The 23025-nt window shown below is 35.3% G+C and overlaps 2 protein-coding genes across 12 annotated transcripts in view; one reads left to right on the top strand and one right to left on the bottom strand.

Moving 5' to 3' along the window:
• LOC105317685 (H(+)/Cl(-) exchange transporter 7) overlaps window positions 1-10889 on the top strand; it is a 40719-nt gene extending 29830 nt beyond the window's left edge. For 8 of the 10 annotated variants that reach the window (XM_066078363.1, XM_066078365.1, XM_066078366.1 and 5 more), the window contains 16 exons: window positions 692-778; window positions 1520-1678; window positions 1779-1892; window positions 2517-2571; window positions 2926-2986; window positions 3438-3579; window positions 3762-3855; window positions 4356-4534; window positions 5045-5068; window positions 6819-6995; window positions 7328-7413; window positions 8016-8133; window positions 8713-8781; window positions 8890-8976; window positions 9142-9306; window positions 9748-10889. In XM_066078363.1, the coding sequence (XP_065934435.1) occupies window positions 692-778; window positions 1520-1678; window positions 1779-1892; window positions 2517-2571; window positions 2926-2986; window positions 3438-3579; window positions 3762-3855; window positions 4356-4534; window positions 5045-5068; window positions 6819-6995; window positions 7328-7413; window positions 8016-8133; window positions 8713-8781; window positions 8890-8976; window positions 9142-9306; window positions 9748-9846 (1716 nt within the window). In that variant the 3' untranslated portion in view covers window positions 9847-10889. Of the gene's footprint in view, window positions 1-691; window positions 779-1519; window positions 1679-1778; window positions 1893-2516; window positions 2572-2925; window positions 2987-3437; window positions 3580-3761; window positions 3856-4355; window positions 4535-5044; window positions 5069-6818; window positions 6996-7327; window positions 7414-7975; window positions 8135-8712; window positions 8782-8889; window positions 8977-9141; window positions 9307-9747 lie in introns of those variants that run through there. The other 2 variants (XM_066078364.1, XM_066078372.1) reach the window with 2 other exon arrangements.
• Window positions 10890-11749: 860 nt separating this feature from the next.
• LOC136273594 (DNA replication licensing factor mcm4-A-like) lies at window positions 11750-23001 on the bottom strand. 2 transcript variants are annotated; one of them, XM_066078362.1, is made up of 19 exons: window positions 22858-23001; window positions 22633-22748; window positions 22273-22305; window positions 21983-22174; window positions 21685-21854; window positions 19941-20147; window positions 19541-19775; window positions 19159-19401; window positions 18678-18915; window positions 18477-18568; window positions 18286-18388; window positions 17751-17927; window positions 17502-17595; window positions 17240-17394; window positions 16875-16992; window positions 16348-16589; window positions 15725-15935; window positions 12509-12592; window positions 11750-12458 (listed from the first exon to the last, which is right to left on the bottom strand). In XM_066078362.1, the coding sequence occupies exons 2-19, from the start codon at window positions 22733-22735 to the stop codon at window positions 12447-12449; spliced, it is 2709 nt and encodes a 902-aa protein (XP_065934434.1). In that variant the 5' UTR covers window positions 22736-22748; window positions 22858-23001; the 3' UTR covers window positions 11750-12446. The 2 variants fall into 2 exon arrangements, with proteins under 2 accessions (XP_065934434.1, XP_065934433.1); XM_066078361.1 differs by having other exon boundaries at window positions 11750-12592.
• Between the last annotated feature and the right edge of the window lie 24 nt (window positions 23002-23025).

Genomic DNA, 23025 nt, shown 5'->3' with positions numbered 1-23025 from the left:
AGTTCCATTTGCAAAAAAATTTACATGATTTGCAAAGACCCACAGTTTGCAAACCAGAGTTTGTACATAAACATATGTCATGTCACAAATTGTCTGGCCTTATCTATTATTTAGGAGAGATTTGTTTGGTTGAGGTACATGTTACATTATGTTCCCGTTTTCTTCCTCCTTTCTCATTAAACATCTCTTATTAATGTCTCTCATTAAATGTTTGCATGTATACATCTTTCACAACATTTTGCATGAACCCGAAACATGCATGCTCTTGATAGCCTTTGTTACAAGGAAAATGAGGGTATTGGAATGGTGAATAGGTAAACAGGAAAAATACAGTCCAACTTGTGTATCTCAAATATCAATATCCCGAATACCATCAATATGCCAAAGTGAAAAGTTCCAGCCATATTTTAACCTCAGCATCCCAAATCCATGAATATATTGAAGTTCTTTCTTTGCCTTATCAAATAAGATATATTAAGGTTTGACTGTATTTGAATATGGTAAAGGTAATTTATAAAAAAAACCTACTGATGTTATATAGTTAGTGCTGCTTTCAACGATACAACTTGATACCAGTTCTATGCTTTATTAAACACAAATACATACAAAGCCTATTGCCTTGAATTGCATTCATTGCACAGATGTCATCATTGAGTTGCTGGTATGATAAGAAATGCATTGTCTGTTTCAGGAAGGACCCATGGCCCACTCTGGCAGCATCATAGCAGCAGGTCTGGGGCGGGGGAGGATCAACTTCTGTAATGGAAAGACTGTCAGTGTGAGTAACACCAACAGTTAACGCATTCCCATTGTATCTGGAGAATTATATGAATATTAAAATATTTTTATAGATACATGTACCCGGTATGTATAGATGATGGCATAGAAGAATACTGTGCACCGATTGATTTTTGTCTGTATTTTATTTTCGACCCATTCACCCTTAGTAACAGTGGATCAATTTAATTGGAAGCTAATTTGGAAACTTAAAGTTACTTCTCTTTAACTACAATTGTGAAAAGAAAAATTTAGAATTGGGCAAAATATTTTACAGCAGATTGGGCAAAAAAAGTGAAATCAATAGTATATACAGTGCACATAAAATCCCAAATGATTACATAAAGAAATGTTAAGTATATACAATACAAGGTACAGTAAAACACTGTTATGGTGAACACTCTTAGAATGAATTGAGTTCACAGCGAAGTGATTTTCATTCCCCTCAGCTTTCTTACATGATGTAAACAAATTACGCCTATAGCGAAGTAAAATAGCCCATCCCCAGCACTTCGTTATAAGCTTGTTTTACTGTACTGCACTCACTAATATACTTAGATGCAGCAGATTGGAAGAACAAGTGTATATGCCGGTACATGTAAATTGCATACACAGTGTGTGCACAAGTCTGTAAATTGTCTAGTTGCAATCTGTATGATGAATTGATTATAACTTCTATTTCATATATCCCACTATTGGTATGTCAGTGTATTAGTTTTGTATGATTTCGTCTCTTCCATAGTTCTATTCAGCATTTAGGAACGACCATGAGATCCGGGATTTCGTGGCAGGGGGAGCAGCATCAGGGGTTTCCTCGGCTTTCGGGGCTCCCATTGGGGGAACTCTCTTTAGTTTAGAAGAAGCAGCCAGCTTTTGGAATCAGGATCTAACATGGAGAGTTGTAAGTTATACTTAACAAAAGAAACTAAAATGTATGGATAGGTGTATATAGTCTATGAATACAGGAGATATCTATGTTTGATTTGTTTTTTTCTTTTCAGTTTTTTTCTTCAATGGTAGCCTGTTTTGCCACCAACTTTTTAATCAGTGCCATAAATGGAGACCCAACAAAACTGACTGACCCTGGATTGATCCGATTCAATGCCTTTAAGTTTGTAAGTCATGATTTCCTTTCACAGTTACAATGGTCCTCTGTATAGGATGCAAACTGTTGGGGATGGCATTGAAGCTTGTATTGAAGCTATGAGAATATATAGCAATCATAGGAATTTAAATAAAAAAATGATTTTGCACATTCTGTGCCATTTATGTAACAATTTAGTTAGACTATGTTTTGTTTTGAAATCCAAGGATTTCTTTGGCCTCAAATTTTGTTCCCACCCCACCGTAATTTGGATTACACGTTTATTTGGGAACTTGTAAGCAATCTTCATTGAATATAAATTGCTACTTTTGTCCTCGGCACATACAGAAATTTTTATACTGTTTGTCGGGGAAAATAATAAATTTTCAGCAGTAGAAATTTTATTGAATGTTTAAATGTACAGAGGTTTTGAAGACAATAAAGTAAAAAAAAATCATTTTCCCTGCACTTAAAATTAATTGTTTAGAAACTTTGTAAGGTTTTTGTTAGGCTTCCTGTCATATGTCAATTAAATTCTGCAAAATGCGTCATAAAATGGATTTTAACAGTTGGTTTTTGAATGCATATACATATGTTATATATTGCATATTGTTGCATATTTTTGAATCAATTGCCTTCTTTTTATTTCATACAGGATCTAAAGTTTGACTTGATTGAAATCCCAGTCTTTATATTCATGGCAGTGATAGGTAAAATACTTTTGTCACACATTCTGTATAAGAAATAAAGAAGCTAAGCATATTCAGCTCTAAACCTCCCGCATTTAACCTTTATGATCTAACTGAATTACTCTCATGAAGTTGCTTTTTGTTAGCTGATAAATATTTGTTAATTTGATTTTGAGCGTCAAATGAATTATTAATGTTCATTGTGCACAATGTTGATTGTAAACATTGTTGATTAAACAGGATGGGTATACCACTTTGGGCCTGAGTAAATAGATTTTGTAAAGGTGATCTCTTGTAAAGCTTTCTATGTACAAGACATACATAGGAGTTTCTTTGTTGTGTGCCCTCTAATCTGTATTTCTTCTCTCTCCTTAGGTGGTTTAATGGGTGCTCTTTTTGTGGTGATGAATTACAAACTAACAGTGTTTAGGAAAAGGTATATATAGATATATCCACATTTACATAACCCTCTCCCAGACAATCCAAATACATATCAAACTTCATATTATTGTACATCAATCAACATATCATACTTAATGTATGATGTGCTTAACACCACTCAGCTTGTTCTCTATGAAAATATTTCTTGTGATACGACCTTTAATTAAGAGCTTGATTACATTCAAGACCATTTTCTGTGTTGCAAAAGCATGCTTATTTAAATCTTGCAATATAAAAAGATGATATGGTACTGTACGGAAATGAACTTCCAACATCAACAGCCCCCCCCCCCCCATCCACAAACACTCAGAAAACAAAAAAAGAAGCAGCAAAAGCAAAAAACTTAAACATGACAGAAAGAATTTTAATTTTTGATTTGACAGATATAAATCAAATCATACATGTATGTATAATAAGCATTTAATTAATTTTGTTCATATTTGTAGATATTTAAACAAGAACTGGATAAAGATAATTGAGGCTGGCCTAGTGGCAGTGGTGTCAGCAGCTGTAGCCTTTGGGTTGATGGTTGGAATTAATGAATGCACAGACAAGGCCCCATTTGACAGCCATGCTGTCACAGCATCTGTAAGTCTTGTTTCATATGACTATCTATTGGTCATTTGTCCGCTTAGAAGACCTGTAATTAAGCATTTGCCCGATTTATAGATCAGTATAAGACCTTTTATTGCGTATTTGGCTATCTAACAGTTCTTAACTGGTTGTAGAGACCTCTCAGTTGAATATATAGTAGTACTTTGATTTTGTAGGTGTATTGTACTGACAAGAAGTACAATGGTCTGTCAACACTATTCCTGACCACTCCAGAGGGCTGCCTGAAAGCCCTGCTTCACGACCCATTCGGTGAGTTAACACACAGTATTTATATAGTGCTGTATCTAGTTTGCTGACCACTCTCAACAAAAGTGCCCGTCTTTCCATCTGTCAGTCCGTCCAGGATCACTTGTTCGGAGCATATCTTGTCTCCCCTTGGCCTAATCTAGTTCATTACTTATCCCCAACTTCAGCAGGTGGTACGGAAATTTACACCCGGCTTGTTAACTAATCAGATTTCGCATTGAAAGTGACATAGGAAATAAATGTGTATATCAGAATGAATCAAAGTTAGAGATGAAATAGTTCAACTTTACTGGATTAGATATTTATTTACAAATGTGTTGTAAGCAGACTCAATGATTGGATATGGATGAAATCAAATGAGGCGGTGCAACCTGAATTAAATTAAATGTGTATATCTTTAGAAATCAATGTCTGAGATAAAATAGTTCAACTATTTATTTACAAAATGTGATAAAAGAATACTTGTAAGCCGACTGAGTGATTGGAGCCTTTTATTGTGACAGAGAGTCATGGAGCGGTGAGTCTGGTGGCGTTTGTGCTGATTTTCTTTGTCCTGGGTGTGTGGACGTACGGACTGAGCGTGTCCAGTGGCGTGTTCATCCCCTCCCTCGCTATCGGCGCTGCCTGGGGGAGACTCATTGGTATGGGAGTGGCACACTTGATGCCAGAAAACCCAAATCTGGTAAGTAATCAATTACAATCACAGCGTTTGATTCGGAATTACTTTGCTTTGCTGTTTTAGCTATAAAAAAATTATAGGCCATGTACAATTTCTCCCCAGCAGTTTATTGGGTAGAATTTATATTTTAGGAAATTCATGGGGCTGAAGCTATTGTTATTTTAAAATTAAAAAATTGTGTTTCTCTAAAATCAAGTGAAAAATAAATTACGGCTTATAAGTGATATGTGATATTTTGATAACAGTTTGTGTTAAAATCTTTGCCATTAAAACCCAAAGGGAATTAACAAATTCTAAGTAATTCATTTCCTTGAAAGTTGGATGAAGAGTTTTATCGAAAAAATTTAAACTAGATGAACTCCAAGATGTGCTTTTCTGCTATATAATACCATTAATTTGGTGACTTAAATGTATTAAAAGAGATCTTATGACTTCGGTTACTATATGTATTTCACTATTTTGGAGATTTAAATGTAGAAATGTAATGACTTTAGTTACTATACATGTATAAAGGCTGCCAACAGTACTCTGCTCAAGGTAAGGTTAATACGTGACTCTGGAGTTTTTCTTGTTTGATCATTTTCTTCTTTAACAGTTAAAAACATTGATTTGTTACTAACAGTTTTTTAATTTCATGATGAAGATTACCTAAATGTAAAATTGAGTAAACATGCAAGTTTGGTTGCCTGCAAATTGAAGAGCTATTTAGGGGAAAAAACTCAAATTTCAGATTTTGTTCATACTACATGAAGTAATGTGAAAAAATAATCGTGTTATTTATTTGTTACTCTTGATTTCAGCAAAAAATTTTGTGCATGCTTTTTAATATTAAATCACATCATTCAAAATAAAAGAGGCTTTAGGAGTAAAATGTATCATCAATAAGAAATACATAAAAAATATAAAATTCAAGAGGCAATCTCATCAGTACCAAAAGAGGTATACATTATTATGCTGGTCCGAGAGGAAAATGAAACAAAAAGAAAAACTCCCACTTAAGTTGTCACATGTTGGCTTCTGGTGATTCCAACAATAGTGTTGCTTGTTAGACAGTAAGTCCAACTGAAGCTTTTGCATGAAAGCATTGCTTAACTCTTTGTTCTGAAATTGTAAAATGAGGTAACTGCGAACTAACTCCAGTCCCTAGGTGTCAGTGTTGTTGATGGGTTTGTAGTGTTGGTACAGACAAGTGTATGTCAGAAGACCGCAGGTTTGCTCAGCAGAGTGGAAATTTGCTAGCGCTCTTCAACATTTAATAATATGTTAAATTTTGTGAAGCACTTGCAAGCGCCAGGACGCTCTGCTGAACAGGCCTCATAAGAGTGTCTCTGTATAACTATATATATACATATGTATACACTTGTGAAGTGGTTCTGCTCTAAACAGGCCATTGTTTCTGATAACATAATATATGTTGTTGAGTGTTTTAATCATTAAAATTATATAAAGCATATCTGTCATTTTCTAAACTTAATAACTGTATTGAATTACCTTGGATATTGATTGAAGATGTAGTAGATAGGAGAGTTTGCCTTAGCTTCATTGGTCTTGTGTATTTGTAAGACTATGTATCAAGATCATATTAAAGTAAGTGTTGCACAAGACTGGTGTATTTCTAGACTAGAATTAAAAGGTTCATGCTGCAAGAGCACATGGAGCACAGTTAACTTAAAAAAATAAAATGGTGTCCATTTCTCTTGTATCCTTCCATGTCTCTGTACTATAGGTATGTAATGTTGGCTGTCAAATCCTCTTTCTTGTTGTGTAATTTATTTCATGCCCAAGCTTTTTATGCATTTTTAAAAAATGTATTTTTTAGTTCCTTTTATTTCTGTAGAGTTCTTAATTGACAAAGTTTTGGATACTTATTATTCTGCTTGTTGTCTAAGAACATCAATCACTATTTTTTATTAAAATGAACTTACTAATATGCTTTGAAGTCTATAAACATATCACATGTATACAATTACACAGTTGTTTATGAAAGCTGATGCAAGGGCAGACAACTCCTCACTTGCATGATACATGCATTTATTTATGGTAGTAAAAATACCTATTTATGGTTTTTTGCAAGCACAATTTATATGTTTTTTTATTACCGGTATATCGATTTTATGTATCAGAGACTAATATCATTTAACCGGTAATGGTATATATGAAAAATTCTATGAAGTACCTGGCCAACGCTTGTGAGTTTGGAAACATTGAATGTATCACGCGTTTCTTAAGTTATAATAACCTCTTTAAAGTAAAAAATTCAATCACAAGTTCTACGATTTTTTGACAGCAATTAGATGTGGGCAAGTTTGCCCTGATTGGAGCAGCGTGTCAACTGGGCGGGATTCTGCGTACCACCATCAGTCTGACTGTGATCATTGTGGAGTGTACCGACGACATCTCGTTCGGACTCCCCATCATGATAGTTCTCATGATCTCTAAATGGGTCGGTGATTTTATAACAACGGTAAGTACCAACCCATATCCATTACCTTACTGCATCAAATACTCCACAAGAATTAGAGTCATGGATGGTTCAACTAAAGGGATTTTTTTGCAACTTCTGTTTAATTTTCAATGTTTTGCAACTTCATTACTGGTTTTTTTTAGACTAACATCAGTTTTCTAAACTTTAATGATACATCAGTTTCTGTATCATTTGAACATCAAATATTAATTTCTTAAACTTTAAAAATATTAAATAAATTATTTGTGTCTCTTTGTCAGATTTTACAATTTTTCTGCAAGTCTGTCTTTATGACAAGGTGTTATAAACAGATTTTTGTTTCTGTCTGTAAGGGTTTGTATGACATGAATGTGGAGGTGATGGGGATACCTACACTACCTTTTGAGTGTCCGCCCCTTTGTGATGACCTCAGAGCCAGGTAAGAACTTACCTGAACACAGGATACTGGGATTTCATCAATGTTCATTGAATACCTATTTTCAAGGATTTCATTGTTGAGTTGATCCATGAAATTAATGAAATATAATTTTTAATAACTTTTTGTATGATAGGATTTTTGTCCACAGATTTACGTTACTATAAATGTGATTTTCATTAAATCCACAAAAATAAATGAAACCACAGTATATCATCTTCTGTAAACGAACCTTTTTATGTGTTCCATAAATCGATATTCCCGATGTTCATTATCACTTCTTATTGTGAATCACTGTATGTAAATATAAGATATGATGAAGCATCAATATCCAGTTAAGTCCAAGCTCATGTTAAAACGGCTCTAAAGGGTTCTGATTGTACCGGTAATTAAGTCAAAGAGGGATAAATCTAATTGGAAAATTCAAATAAAATTCTTCCGAACTGAAAAAGTTTAAATTGCAAATTCTTAATGCTACAAGCTTTTGAAATAACTATGATATGAATCTTGAATGTTGATTTCTGTAATGCATTTGTTTAGTTCTAAGGATATTTTATAATTTCAGTGTTACGGTAAATAAATGAGAGATTTATTGTACATTTAAGTGATGTAATGAGTGCTCCACTTGCTACGTTCAAAACAAAGGAGAGAGTGGAGAACATCTACAGGATGCTGAAGGAGGAGACGTTCTGTGGCTTCCCAGTCATAGAGGACGACCCCATGGTCAGTAGCACAGCGACGCTGTAAAACAAAAACTGTAAATGCAATATATTTACCATATGATATTTGGCGGAAACAGATTTGTCTACAAGATAGTATGGATTTTAATAAGTTTTCACCTGAATGCAACTATTACTAAACATAGAAGCAAGGCATTAAGCGATGTATAATCACTGTACTGGATATAGCGGGAATCACTCTCCTCCAAACACACTAAATAAAAAATACTAGTACACAGCCAAATGAGAGAGAGAGAGAGAGAGAGAGAGAGAGAGAGAGAGAGAGAGAGAGAGAGAGTAGTTCAAGGATTAAGTTTATGATGCTATTTAGTGAATCAAACTCAACATGCACAAGAAAAAAAATTAGAGCCACAACTTATTTCAGCCAATAGAAGTTATAACTCTTGTAAATATACTACAAAAAAAATTGTGGGAAAAATGAATATATCTCAAGTATGCCAATGATAAGTTTAACAATGCCCCTTTATATGTTGCTTTTCACATGATGAAGATTTTTAATGTATAGAATAAAGTGTAGCTTATAAATGTTGATTAATATTTATTAATTAATATGAAAATTCAGGCACCCGGGAAAGGGAAACTAAAGGGCCTTATTCTTCGAAGTCAGCTGCTGGTTCTGCTGCAGAAGAAGGTGGGTATCCTCTCTGCATTGGTAAAAATGCATAAATGAATTTTTCCAAATTATTTAAATGACTAATAATGTTGACGACTAATACTGCTTTACATTGGACATTTCTAGATATTTTGTCCAGAGGGTCAGGTACCTCCCAGAAATATAACCATCAAGGATTTCAGAGATTTCTACCCTGTGTACCTCAAAGTATCAGTAAGTCATGAATAAAAGTATCTGTTTGTCATTTCCCTGTGTACCTCAAAGCATCTAGCTGTAAGTCATAACCCTTTATTAACTTTGAACAGGTACCATATGTAAAAAATTTCTTGTGCAATTATGTGTGCATGCACAATGAAACTCTGATTATTTTTCTTACAGGAGATAGAGCTGTCTGATGAGGAGAAGAGTTATGTGATGGACCTAAAACCCTATTATAACCCTTCACCGTACACAGTGGAACAGAAATTCTCGTTACCCCGCGTGTTCAATCTGTTCAGAGGCCTCGGGCTCCGGCACCTCATTGTCACGGATGAAAAGAATGTGGTGAGTCCATAGCATTACAAGGATTTTCTAAATTATAAGCATCGCCTGTCTTTTTCTGAATAACAAGTTTCAAGCTAAATAGTCCTAATGACTTAAGTTTGATTTACTCCCTCAAGATAAAATTATGAAAATTGTACACGCACCTTGTCAAATACTTCACACACGGAGTTGCCTAAAATTTAAAGTGTGGAATGACCTTGACCTTAGTTTGAAGATAAGATTTTAAGTTTATAGAATATATCATTTAAAATCCAGTGCTAGGGAGCAAAAGATGTGCAGTGACCCTTTTTTAAAGTTTCTTAGTCCAAGGTTAAGGTCATACCACTGTTCCATCTCTTTATCCAACTTTCCTGTATTAAAGTGGAGCTCTTTACCTAGAATTTTCTAGATAGTGTGGCATTTATTTTTGATTCTTATGTTTTTTTTCTTATTTCAATGTAGCCTGTGGGAATAGTGACAAGAAAAGACCTGGCTAAATTCAGGGTGGGCTCCAAGAGAGGACTAGTAAAGATAGAACAGCTGAAGATTCAGGACATATGAGATCATCTAGAAATGTCTGGCGATTCTATATACCCACGTAGCAGAGAACAAATCTATATATCGGAGTTAGATAGGCTAAATCATGTATGGTTGTAGTGTTTGGTGTTCTCAGGGTAAGGGACGATTCACGGATCTCCGCGCGCCAGTATCCCTCCTGGCTGACCGATCCTCATCTGTTATCAACGATTTGTCATCCTACCAGATAACTGTTTATATACAGAGAGTGAACAAAGCATTTTGTATTTTTAATTATTATGTACAGTATCTATGCAATTATGGATGTTCATTGTTACAATTTTGATCAATGATTGTGTGTACTCAAGCTTCCATTGGGTCAAGTTTGAGAAACTACATTCCATTGTTGTCAAGTGTACATCTAGACAGTCCAGGACAGAAGCCATATTGTTTATTTTTTATCAGAGTAAGTCCAAGGTAAATGGTATAATGGTATGCATTCCAGTAGGACAATTTTGTCAGTTCTTGATTTTCTTAATCATTTTATACTGGTCAAATGTAAATACCTCTGCACGAAATCATGTCTCTATCATTTGTTACTAGCTGTTTTATTGTTGAAATCCAAAGGAAAATACTGTTTATCTTTTCATGCAGTTGCTGTTGTAGCCTATTTGTTGTTTGTCCCCCACCCTCAAGTCTATTACAGATTTTTACATATGGGGTATTTTAATGCCATTGACAGCTTGTGCCAAATTATATACCTGGTCATTTTATTGATATCGAGTGATAAGGAAACTTTTTTTGACAGACAGTTGATGGAATACATGACAACAATTTTTTTGTTCAACTTTGTAGCAGTCTTTATTTCAAATGAAGGTCAAAGATTTTAACTTTTGCAAGATCATTTTGTATTTACATAGATATTTTTTTTTATACTTTATACCTACGGGGTATTTAAAATATGAGACAAATTATCCAGGAGAATTTTAAGCATGGTTTTCCCTGAAACCCAAATACACACGTACATGTTTCGATAACTCTGTTTCCAATGCTTCACTTAAACACATATTTTTTACAGACTTTTTTAATTGAATTTCAAAAATGACAGTCTTTTTAGGAGAAACTGAAATCCATGTGTGTACTATGTACATGTATTTTAACTGCTTTTTTCCATATTCCAAGCTGTGATATAAAATTTGAAATAATGTTCTGCAAGAAGACTGTACCTAAATAAACACCTTGTTTAATATACCTTATTCCAAGTGTGATTATTTTGTTGATAGCAAAATGGACCTTATTCCAATTCTACCATGTAAACCTGGAAATTATTTTTATGTAGCATTACTTGCAGATTGTTATTTTCATTTTTCTCACCCTGTTATGAATAGTAAAATTTCTTTTATACATTAAAACTCCAGGAAGTGTACAAGTTATTATTGTCATAAATGAAATGAAACTCTTTTTTGTGTTGTGATTAAAACAAGATAATGATGGGAATACTATATTAACACAAAATTGAGAACTTGACCTTTATAAAATCTGTGCATTTAGGTGTTAAAGTGTATTGCTTATTTTGAATAATATGCGAAAGTCAACAATTTTGCATATATTATAAAAAAAAAATATCAAAATTCAAGTAATATGCACATTTCTGATATATGTACAATTGATCTTCAAAACAGAAACTTCCCATTTTAAAAACTAGGAGTTGCATGTATCCATACAAAGGGGGTACCCTTAGCAGCTGCCCGCCTGCCATTTTCAGCATTTCAATCACTGGATTTTTCCTACAGAAATCCTGATTAAAAATTCAACTATTACCCATCAATGAAAAACAAACATCCTGCTAACACAACTGGCTCTCCTGTTTCAATAATTTTCTTGTCCTCCATGTCCTGACGCGTACACATGCATTACTTTTTAAATAGTTAAACACAAACAACACATAATAAATTCAGCATTTATTACTTTGACTTGCAGATCAATAAATTTATTAACATCAAAATAATGCCTCGTGTTGGCAGTGATTTAGTACACTTATGTATTAATGGAATCAAGTGACATTTAAACAATTTTGTAACAGTGAAATTGTCAGATCATCATGCACCTTTCTCTATATACAGTGTTGTACAGCTGTAACTCTATCATGATAAATATATATAAAATGTTGATCACCATCTGAGTATACATCTATTACTTTGACAAACGCAATAACAATGGAAGCACTCAATTTGCATCATTTGCTTTTATAAACAATATAAAGTGCACTAATAAAATACAAAACTTTTCTGTTGAACTCGGGTTATATACATGTGAACACATCCGGTGGATCTCCTTTCTCCCAAGAGATTGAACGAGCATAAGACAGGGTAACAATGTACAGAGACAAGACAAGCATTATACATGCAGGTGTACAGAAATATAAAACAATTTTAAGAATTACAAGAATCTTCAATACAACAAAACTGATCAGCATATTTTTAGGGTAGCTGACATACATGTACTTTTTCTATATTGATAATCAGAAGTATACACCTAATATCTTTGATACTCTCAAACATAACTACATTTTTGCATAGATCCAAGTACTGAAGGCTTATTGACAGAGGTGAAGAATGTTTTTGTGACTACTAGAAGATGTCAGCTTATTGACAAAGGCGAATCAGCTTGTTGGTGACTATGAGGAGATGTCAGCTTATTGACAGAGGCGAATCAGCTTGTTGGTGACTATGAGGAAGTCCTCCTCCTGTAATTCCTTCAGGGCATCATCAAACATGTCCTTGGTTATGGCCTAAAAAGGAGAGGAACAGGTTTATTTGCACAACTTTTGCAACCCTAAATAGTAGCACATCTCCAAATTGTGGGCAAGCAAAAAACTGATGTGATACTATTTATGGAATAAGGAATCTTCCTTGAGTATTATGAGGTGATCAAATTCAGTCACAAGTGATCATATCTAATAAAGCTGAAGGGCTTCATGATAGACTTGATCACACCTGATCATATTTGATCACCATAGAATATTTCAATGAATGATACTGGCACTGTACCAGTTATCGGCTAAAATTTAACGTTTTCTTTTCGTAATTCCTTATTTCTTGATATTTTTGGATAAAACTTGACATACTTTAACAAGAGGCCCAGGGGCCACATCGCTTACCTGAGCAACAATTGCCTTAATTCTGATCAAATTAGCATTACAGTATCAAAATATCTTGACAACTAAGTACAGTAGATCTTGCTAAAAAAAATGAAAATCTGCCAATTTTTATCCACCTCTTTCTTTTGGTAAATACCAAGCCCCTTTTGTTGTTGTACCTGTAAGATGATTTTTCTCTTTTCCTATATAACCCCCCCCCCCCCCCCCCCATTTTGTCGCCCCACTTTTCTCTAGGGTATCATGGTTTCATCAAACCTGTGCTTTCACACCAAGTACCAAGTTTTGGACCGAAAAACTTTCCCAGAATATTTTTAAAGAATTTCTCCATATATGTAAAAATTCAAACCGCCATCACGGCCCCGCCCTACCACTAGGGACTGATTTTGAATTTACACACTACCCGAGGATGCCTCTAAGTTAAAGCTTTTCTGGCCAAATGGTCTTAAAAAAGAAGATCTTTAAAGATTTTCTCTACATATTCCTATGTAAAACTTGATCCCCCAATTGTGGCCCCACCCTACCCCCAGGGATCATGATTTGAACAAACTTGAATCTACACTACCTGAGGATGCTTCCATTCAAATTTGAGCTTTCTGGCCTAATAGTTTTTGAGAAGAAGATTTTCTCTATATATTCCTATGTAAAACTTGATCCCCCCAATGTGGCCCCGCCCTACCCCCAGGGACTATGATTTGAACAAACTTGAATCTACACTACCTGAGGATGCTTTCATTTTAATTTGATCTTTTCTGGCCTAATTGTTCTTGAGAAGATTTTTATAGATTTTCTCTATATATTCCTATGTAAAACTTGATCCCCCCATTTTGGCCCCACCCTATCCCCGGGGACCATGATTTGAATGAGCTTGAATCTACACTACCTGAAGATGATTCCATTATAATTTGAGCTTTCTGGCCTAATAGTTTTTGAGAAGAAGATTTTTAAGATTTTCTCTATATATTCCTATCTAAAAATTCATGCCCCTATTGTGGCCCCACCCTTCCCCCGGGGACCATGATTTGAACGAACTTGAATCTACACTATCTGAGGATGCTTCCACTCAAATTTGAGCTTTCCTGGCCTAATAGTTTTTGAGCAGAAGATTTTTAAAGATTTTCTCTATATATTCCTATGTAAAACTTGATCCCCCAATTGTGACCCCACCCTACCCCCTGGGACCATGATTTGAACAAATTTGAATCTACACTACCTGTGGATGCTCCCATTTTAATTTGAGCTTTTCTGGCCCAATAGTTTTTGAGCAGAAGATTTTTAAAGATTTTCTCTTTATATTCCTATGTCAAACTTCATCCCCCAATTGTGGCCCCACCCTACCCCCAAGGACAATGATTTAAGCAAATTTTAATCTACACTACCTGTGGATGCTTCCATTTTAATTTGAGCTTTCCTGGCCCAATAGTTTTTGAGAAGAAGATTTTTAAAGATTTTCTCTATATATTCCTATGTATATTCCTTGATCCCCTTCTTGTGGCCCCTCCCTACCCCCGGGGACCATGATTTGAACAAACTTGAATCTACACTACCTGAGGATGCCTCCACACATGTTTTAGCTTTTCAGGCCAATTAGTTTTTGAGAAGAAGATTTTTGAAAAATACCAACAAATTTTCAATAATTCTCAATTATCTCCCCTTTAAAGAGGGCGTGGCCCTTCATTTGAACAAACTTGAATCCCCTTCACCTAGTGGTGCTGTGTGCCAAATTTGGTTGAAATCTGCCCAGTGGTTCTTGAGAAGAAGATGAAAATGTGAAAAGTTATCGACGACAACGACAACGACAGACAACGGACAAATTGTGATCAGAAAAGCTCACTTGAGCCTTTTGCTCAGGTGAGCTAAAAAGTGAAATCTTTATTTATCAATCTGTTAGTTTATATCATTATTTAGAACCCAAAACATCTTGTTTTGTGCTTTTAAGCACGCCCCGAATTTGCCGAGTTTTTACGATTTACTGTACCAGTTATCGGCTTCGTGATAATAACATAGTAAAAATCCGTGTTCATGTTGATTTTATACTCTGCTAAATGTAGTTTGAATTATGCCCCTTGTGAGGTCAGACTAAAGTATTCGGGGTCATGATACATTATAAACAAAACTCATAAAATAATTCGTTTATTATCATACGGTAATACACCAAATTGTATACTATTCAATACATAATTGTACAATCAGGCGTTCAATTGCGCTACGAATCTCTCGGAAATTCGTGAATTCCTTTTGTTTATACATGTTAAATGTATTGATTTATATGTCAAATCAAAGAAGGGATATAATAACATATCACAAAGAGGTAATATTCTATTTTTAACTTATTACGTCACTTTCCCCACAGCTGAAAGTGCAAAGATGTAAAATCAGCGGTAAACAATGATCGTTTAAGCTCATGTATAAAACATATTCAAGAAAGTTTTCAAGCAAACTTACTTTTCTTTATTCGAAAAAGACAACTGAATTAAAAAATCTTGGATTGTCGCAGGCTATAAACCCGAACTCTCAGTTTAGCCGATAACTGGTACAGTACCAGTACCTTATTATAAATCTACAATTTTTAGCGATTCTACTATTAAATATTAAATTAGTCATTAATGAAATGTATTTGACTATACATTACAAAATCGATTTATAGGGTTATCACAGACAAAGACACTAAAATATGTTAAACATATGATAAGACATTTGAGACTTACGAATACAAGATAATAATAACTTGTGATTCTTTAAATGACCTCAAGGGAGAGTACTTACAAAGTCTGAATTTTCTCTGAATTCCTCGTACAACTTTTGGTGTTTGAGGGTGGACACCTTGCCCTTGCCCTGTATGATTTTCTTGAGAGCCTGGGTGATCTCTGCCTTTCGTTTCCTGGCGGCACCACTCAGTCCTGTGGTCAGGATGGTGATGTCTATCTTCCCTGTGGATGGGTCCACGGCTGCCTGCTTCAGAGCCTCTCTGTACAACCTGTATCAAACAAGACCGATAATAAGAAACAGGCAATGCAAAATCTTAAGGCCACTATATGTATCTAACAAGCACCATTATAATCAGTGTGTTGTGCATCATTAATAGCTAATCTAGAGTTAGCAGTCACAACATTCATACGCTGCAAAACTTTCATATGAGTTCAATTGGTTTGAACCCTCATGATCACACTAGATTTCCATTCACAAACTTCCACATCCACCTTGTGTCTAGAAGATCACAATAACCTTAAATTTCTTGTATTACTTCAAAGATGCTTTTTTAAAAACAAAATTGTGAATTATATTACATATATATGAAAAAGAGTGGATTCGGGCAATATCCATTACTTGTAATAATATTGCTTATAATAATTATGATTAACAAGGTATAATTAACCCATGCATGTTACCTTTTGGCTTCCTCCACATCAGCTACTTCCACAATTTCTGACAGTCTCATTCTGGCATGAGCCTCGGACAATCTGATGAGAGATTCCAGTTGTCTGGGATACGCCGAGATCTGTCCCCTCCCACTGCCCATTTTCCTCATGTTGACGTACGACTCGATCAGGGTCTGTCCTGCCGACTCACTGATCTTAGGGTGAATGTATTTCTTGGCATATGTAAGGTAATCCTTCAAAATACTCATGTCCTGTAAAAGAATCGGCAATTGTTACCGTAACAAATTCTGACCATGTGGCAGCTCATTAACAATCCCCTTTTTACAGTGAACTCCTTTACAAGCACAAGGTCTAATTTGGATTTGAAAGCATTATGAAACGAAGACTAGAATTGACTTTACTTTATCAAGACTGTTTCAAAACATTTAAGGCCAAACTGGTGAAGTTCAACCAAAATAAACAGGTAGATTACCATGTGAAACAGTATCTGTTTGTATGTGTTTGACATTAGCACTGTTAAATGTGTCTATACTGACCAAATTTTCATCCTCCTCATCTTCATGGGTTTTGAAATAGAGAGATACAAGATGGCCTCCCAAACGCCGGTCAAACATTTCATCTTGTGGGTCCAGCATCAGGAAAATCAAATCAAATCTGTAAGAATGAAACAGAAAAGTGAGAAATCCCAAATACCCTTCAACATTCCAACATAATTAGATAATGCCTAAAAATGAATGGCACAGAGTATGCATAAAACACAACAAATAATTATGTAAAAGGGTTACAACTCCACAAAATAATTATCAGTGTCTTGGAATCTAAACAAACTACGGTATAGAAAAGTTCTCATTCATTCTTTGTTTGATGGACAATTGAGATCAGGTATTTTCTTGGTTCTTACCTTGACAGCAGGGTATGGGGGAGCTGGATGTTCTCAGTGATTGTTTTATTTTTGTTCCACTGCGACTCAACAGGATTGGCTGCGGCTAGGACAGAGGTCCTGGCATTCAGGGAACAGATGATACCAGCCTTCGCAATGGACAAGGTTTGTTGTTCCTGCAATTTAAGTCAACTTTCATTTCATTCAACAGCACAGCAGACCTACATATTTCAATTGAAAACAAATGTTAAAGTGCTAGTAGAATTGGAACATTAAACTTTACCATGACTTCGTGTAGGACTGATCTAGTGCTGTCATTCATCTTGTCAAACTCATCAATGCAGCAGATTCCATTGTCACTCAACACCAATGCTCCCCTACAGTACAATTTTATTGCATTTTAGACTAGACAGCAATTTTTAAGTTCTCTATCATAACAATCATGAATTATTTCTTTGAGCTTCATATCTCTTTTAAACTACATGTATGTGATGATTCTTACATGCTTTACACCAAAAAGGAGGATACATACGTTTGTAAAACAAGTTGTCTTGTCTCTGGGTCTTTAGTGATGTATGCTGTGAGACCCACTGCACTGGATCCTTTACCCGAGGTATACTGACCTCGGGGCACCAAGTTATACACATACTGAAGCAGCTGTGACTTGCTGGTACCAGGGTCTCCACACAGCAGGAGATTGATCTCAGCTCTATTGACAGAACAGCAAATAATTTTGATTTTATTTGTATCAAACAAGCTTAGTGTAAATCAGTGATATGTACTCTTTTAAGAAGATGTGGGACACCTCCATTTTGTCTTTTGAAATAACAATAAAATTAATTTTAATTTCTTTTATATTGTTGTCTATTTGTTAAATGCATCACATAATGTTCTGTAAGTCATGAGATCAAAACTGGTTGTGGTTTTACAATTTTTACCTTGGAATACTTTAAAATGCATTTAATAGGGGAAAACTGTAAACTTAATTATTTTTACACTGATGTCAAATCTCATCAGCATAGAAACATTTAAAGTTTTCCAGACCACTTCAACTTTTTAAAATTTACCTAAATTTTCCTCGACCTGAATGTGAGAAATCTTTCCTGCAGCCTCCAAACAACTGAAGAAGTATTCCTTTTTTGATGTCCTCATTTTCATAAATACTTGGAGCTACAAAGAAAATGAGTTAACTTTAATCACTTTAAATTTGCAGTAGTATTTAATGACATGCCTGGTTCAATGATGATGAAATTCTTACCTATTGCTCTAGCTAGACGTTCATAAATATCTGGTTTTTTGGACAATTCTCTGATTATTTTCAATCTCTCTTCATTGATCAAATTCTCTTTCCTAGAGAATGAAAAACAAATTAAGTCAGTGGGACACAAGTCACACGTACAATTAGATTTAATGTATCAAACATGTATGACCAGCAAATGATTAAACTTAAAACACCTACCCATCTCCTTCGTCATCATTTTCTCGAAGTCTTTTCTCATGCACCTTTCTGAAGTGGACTACATCAATGTGGGTTTTGTACACCGACTTGACGTTCCTCATCCTGGGGTTGACCCTGAGGGGCGTCGCTCTGTAGATTCCGGTGACCGTCACCCTGTCTCCAGGCTGGACTTTGTCCACAAGGTCGTTGTGAGCGTACATAACCACTGTGTGTGGAGTCTGACCAGGAGGCATGTCATCTGCACAAAACATAAAAACATACCGTGATCTTTAATTCATAAAATAAAATACCGGTAACAATCAATAATAAGTTAAATACTCTTAAAATTCAATAGACATATATACTTGAACATGAAAAATTAATTCTAAAATTGTTTTCAAGAGTGATTCTGTTCTTGTTGATATAACCTGCCTGCAGAAATTTTTAATTTCTTTATTTCAATACTGAGGAAAGAATTGTTAATTACCAAGCTATGTATTACCTGGTGATTCTTGCAGTTTGATCATCTGTTTGTCAGTGAACTGGGATCGATTATGAACCAGAGCGAAGGAATGATTGGTGTTGCAGTTTGTACAGAGGACCGGCTCAGAAATGCGGCCACGGTCAATCTCCACCGAGGTTGTGTTAGCACAGACATAGCACTTAAAGAAGGCCTCCCTCATCTCAGGGATCAAAGAGCTGGTTCTGATCACCATTCCACCGATGGTGATAAGCTGATCAATGTCTGTTTAACAAGTCAACAGGATAATAAATACACTCAGATAAATCAAATAATTGCAGTAATGATGAAAATTTAGCACATAAAATCCATAGTTATTACACGTCGGGAGAAATTTTCAATTGGTGAAAAAAATTTCCAATACCTTCAGGATTTAGAGACCTCATATTTTTGGTGCGATCGGCGTTCATTGGTCGAACTTGAATTTGATGCTCAAGTGCTGTGTCAGGAAACTTCTCAAAAAACATTTCATTGACAGCCATGTCAAATGTGGGGATAACCTCCTGGGGGTAATTCACTAGTTGTCTGTACAGGTCTGCATCAAACTCCTTCAGATGTTCGCAGTTTATATTCAGGAAAGGTTCTCCAATTAGACTTATCTGAGGAAAAAAATTGAAAGAAAACATTTAAACCATGTTATAAAAAAGTTTAAATTTTTCATGACTGTTAACAATCATTCAAATCCTGTAATTTCTCGTTCGATTACGTTGCATACTCATACAATATGTTCAAAATTACTTAAATTTGTCACAAGTTTCCATTACCTCTTCCAGCCTTTGCAAGTAGTATGGCTGTGATATGTCCATCCCTTCAAACTGTTCATCGTCAGCAACATTCGTATCCACATACTTGCAGATGAACCTCTTGAACTTCTCCTTGCAGTGACTGACCACAACGTCGGTGCCCCATATGACCAACTGGGGGCCAGCGTTGGGGTCGCTGCTGATTTCACTTGTAATTCTTGTTGGTTCCTGTAGAGAAACAGATATGATACTGAGCAATAGGTCTGAAAGCCTGCTTTGTGACTTGTTACATTTAGAGTCTATATAATTATGTAAACAGGGATTTTCCGATGACCCACAAGGAGCTGAATTTTGGCCCCATTTCAAACAGAACAAGTGAAAAGCTGTCAATGTGACAGCAAACCGGGTTTTCTTTTATGTAAACTGTATCCATAATCCATGTCAACCCTTATCCAGTGAAATGGAGTACCCTACATGTTTATGCAACATTTTGCCAAAAAATGACTAAGTTCAAAAGTTGGTATTTTTTTCATAAATTATCGGAAATCAAAATCCTAGCAATATGCACACCTCTGATATATGTACAATTGATCTGCAAAAGAACAACTTCCTATCTTGAGAACTGTAGGAGGAGTTATCCATACAATGAGGGTACCCTATATGCAACATTTTGCCAAAAAATGACTAAGTTCAAAAGCTGGTATTTTTTCGATTAATTATCAGAAATCAAAATCCTAGCAATATGCATACCTCTGATATATGTACAATTAATCTGCAAAAGAACAACTTCCTATCTTGAGAACTGTAGGAGGAGTTATCCGTACAATGAGAGTACCCTATATGCAACATTTTGTTAAAAAATGACCTATATGCAACATTTTGTTAAAAAATGACTAAGTTCAAAAGCTGGTATTTTTTCGATAAATTATCAGAAATCAAAATCCTAGCAATATGCACACCTCTGATATATGTACAATTGATCTGCAAAAGAACAACTTCCTATCTTGAGAACTGTAGGAGGAGTTAACCGTACAATGAGGGTACCCTATATGCAACATTTTGCCAAAAAATGACTAAGTTCAAAAGCTGGTATTTTTTCGATAAATTATCGGAAATCAAAATCCTAGCAATATGCACACCTCTGATATATGTACAATTGATCTGCAAAAGAACAACTTCCTATCTTGAAAACTGTAGGAGGAGTTATCCGTACAATGAGGGTACCCTTTTGGCAGCCGCCCGCCCGCCAATCCGCCCGCCCGCCATTTTCACCATTTTAATAACCGGATTTTTCCGTTGGAAAACCCGGTTAAAAACCCTCCCTTTTGCCATAGGTTCCATGCCAATTTTCCCTCTAAATTGTTTGCATCTTAAAATTTATTATGATGAGGACTGGAATTTATAACAAACATATTTAAAAGACTTTGTGTGGCAATAACTTTATCTTGACCTATTAAGTGTCGTATCCTTGAAGTTAAGTCCTACAATAGCATTAACTTTTTCCAATATTTGACAAATTGTTGTAAAATTCCTTATTCCACGGGCCTGAACCCCATTCACAAAATGGTATGGAAAATACCTGGAAACTTTTCAATTTCTATTGGTGATCTGAAGAAGTTAACTTAATTGAAACATGCTATTAATCTAAATAAGGATTATTTTTATCTGTTCCTTTTTCTAAACAAAGACAATATCCGTGATAGCTGTAACATTCAGTGTTTCATACCCGTACTTCTTCACGACTTGAATACTATTGAATTCTTACACTAGGATCTGATCCTCCAATGGTAACTTGGCGGATTTTCCGGTCGCTCCTAACATCAGGTCGAGATCGGATTGGCGTGGCAGCAGCTCCTGGGGTCAAAGGTCCCCCTGTTCTTGAACTTGGGGTCCCATAGTTCAATGGTGAACTCAAATCAATTTCACTTGTTGGAGCTAAAAATTAAAAACTTTTACAGTTAAAACTTGTATAATATGTAAAATATAGTAAATTTCTTTATCTTTAGACAGCATTTTAATTGCTCTACAAGAGATTTTAGCATAAAAGAGTTGCTGTGGATTACCCCCAAGCCTAGACTGTGGTGGACTTGAAAACAAGGACCTTTCCTGACTAACCCCCCCTGATTGAGGTGACGATGGGAGCGGTTCAAGATCACCTCCAGGGGAACTGTCGATCCTGGGACCTTTGGCCGGAGGAGAAGTTGTTTCATCCTGAGAGGTGCGAGTCTTTCTAGCACTACTTCTGGTTGATGATGCTAAATAACAATTTTAGATTAGAGTCTTTCCAGGAGGCTACACGAGATATTTACAATGAAAATTACCATAGCAATATAATAGAGTGACAATTACTTACGAGTGGAAGCACCTGATCTTGTTCTTCTGGATGCTGAAATTACATAAGTACATCAAATTATCCCATCATCTACAGGAATAGAATTATCCCATCTTCCATATGAAAGAATTATCTTTATTAAATATAAAGAATAATATTATCAGTCATAAGGAGACTAAATTTAATGCTTTAAAATCTATTGTCTAAAATTGGCTGGAAATGATTAAAAAAAAACAACTTTACACATCATAATAAAACGTAAACTTGCTGGTTATCAACTGAATCAAAATACCGACTCTTAATTCAAGGAACATCTATAAGCTTGCTCTCAGGTAGATGGCAGGGCTGTACAGTACTTTCTTAAAATAATGATCAACTTACGTGTCACTGGTTCCTCCACGCCATTAGCTTGGGAAGGGGAGGAGGGGTCCTCTTCTGTTCTCCCTCTCTTACTTCTACGGCGGGGGGTTAATGGGTCAGACATCACAAATCTATAACTTTACAATTATTTGTGCCATATTAAATTGATCTCATTCAAGACAAACCTTATTGATTGCTTTTAATAATTGTGGAAAGTTGGATAAAGAACATTTTTTAAATATATACCTATTTCAGTCACAAATACTAATGTCTTGGGAATATCAACTGCCTCTCGTACGTGGTTTTTTCCCGAACAAAGCAAGGAAGAGGGTAATGTTTTTGTCACGTGTTCAAAATCCGCGGGAAAACATTTTACGACAAGGTTGAAATACACCAGGTCAAAAATATCTGTCT

This window comes from Magallana gigas, chromosome 3, assembly GCF_963853765.1.
Source record: "Magallana gigas chromosome 3, xbMagGiga1.1, whole genome shotgun sequence".
NCBI classification, from domain to species: domain Eukaryota; kingdom Metazoa; phylum Mollusca; class Bivalvia; order Ostreida; family Ostreidae; genus Magallana; species Magallana gigas.
This window is presented reverse-complemented; position numbering and strand designations above follow the sequence as displayed.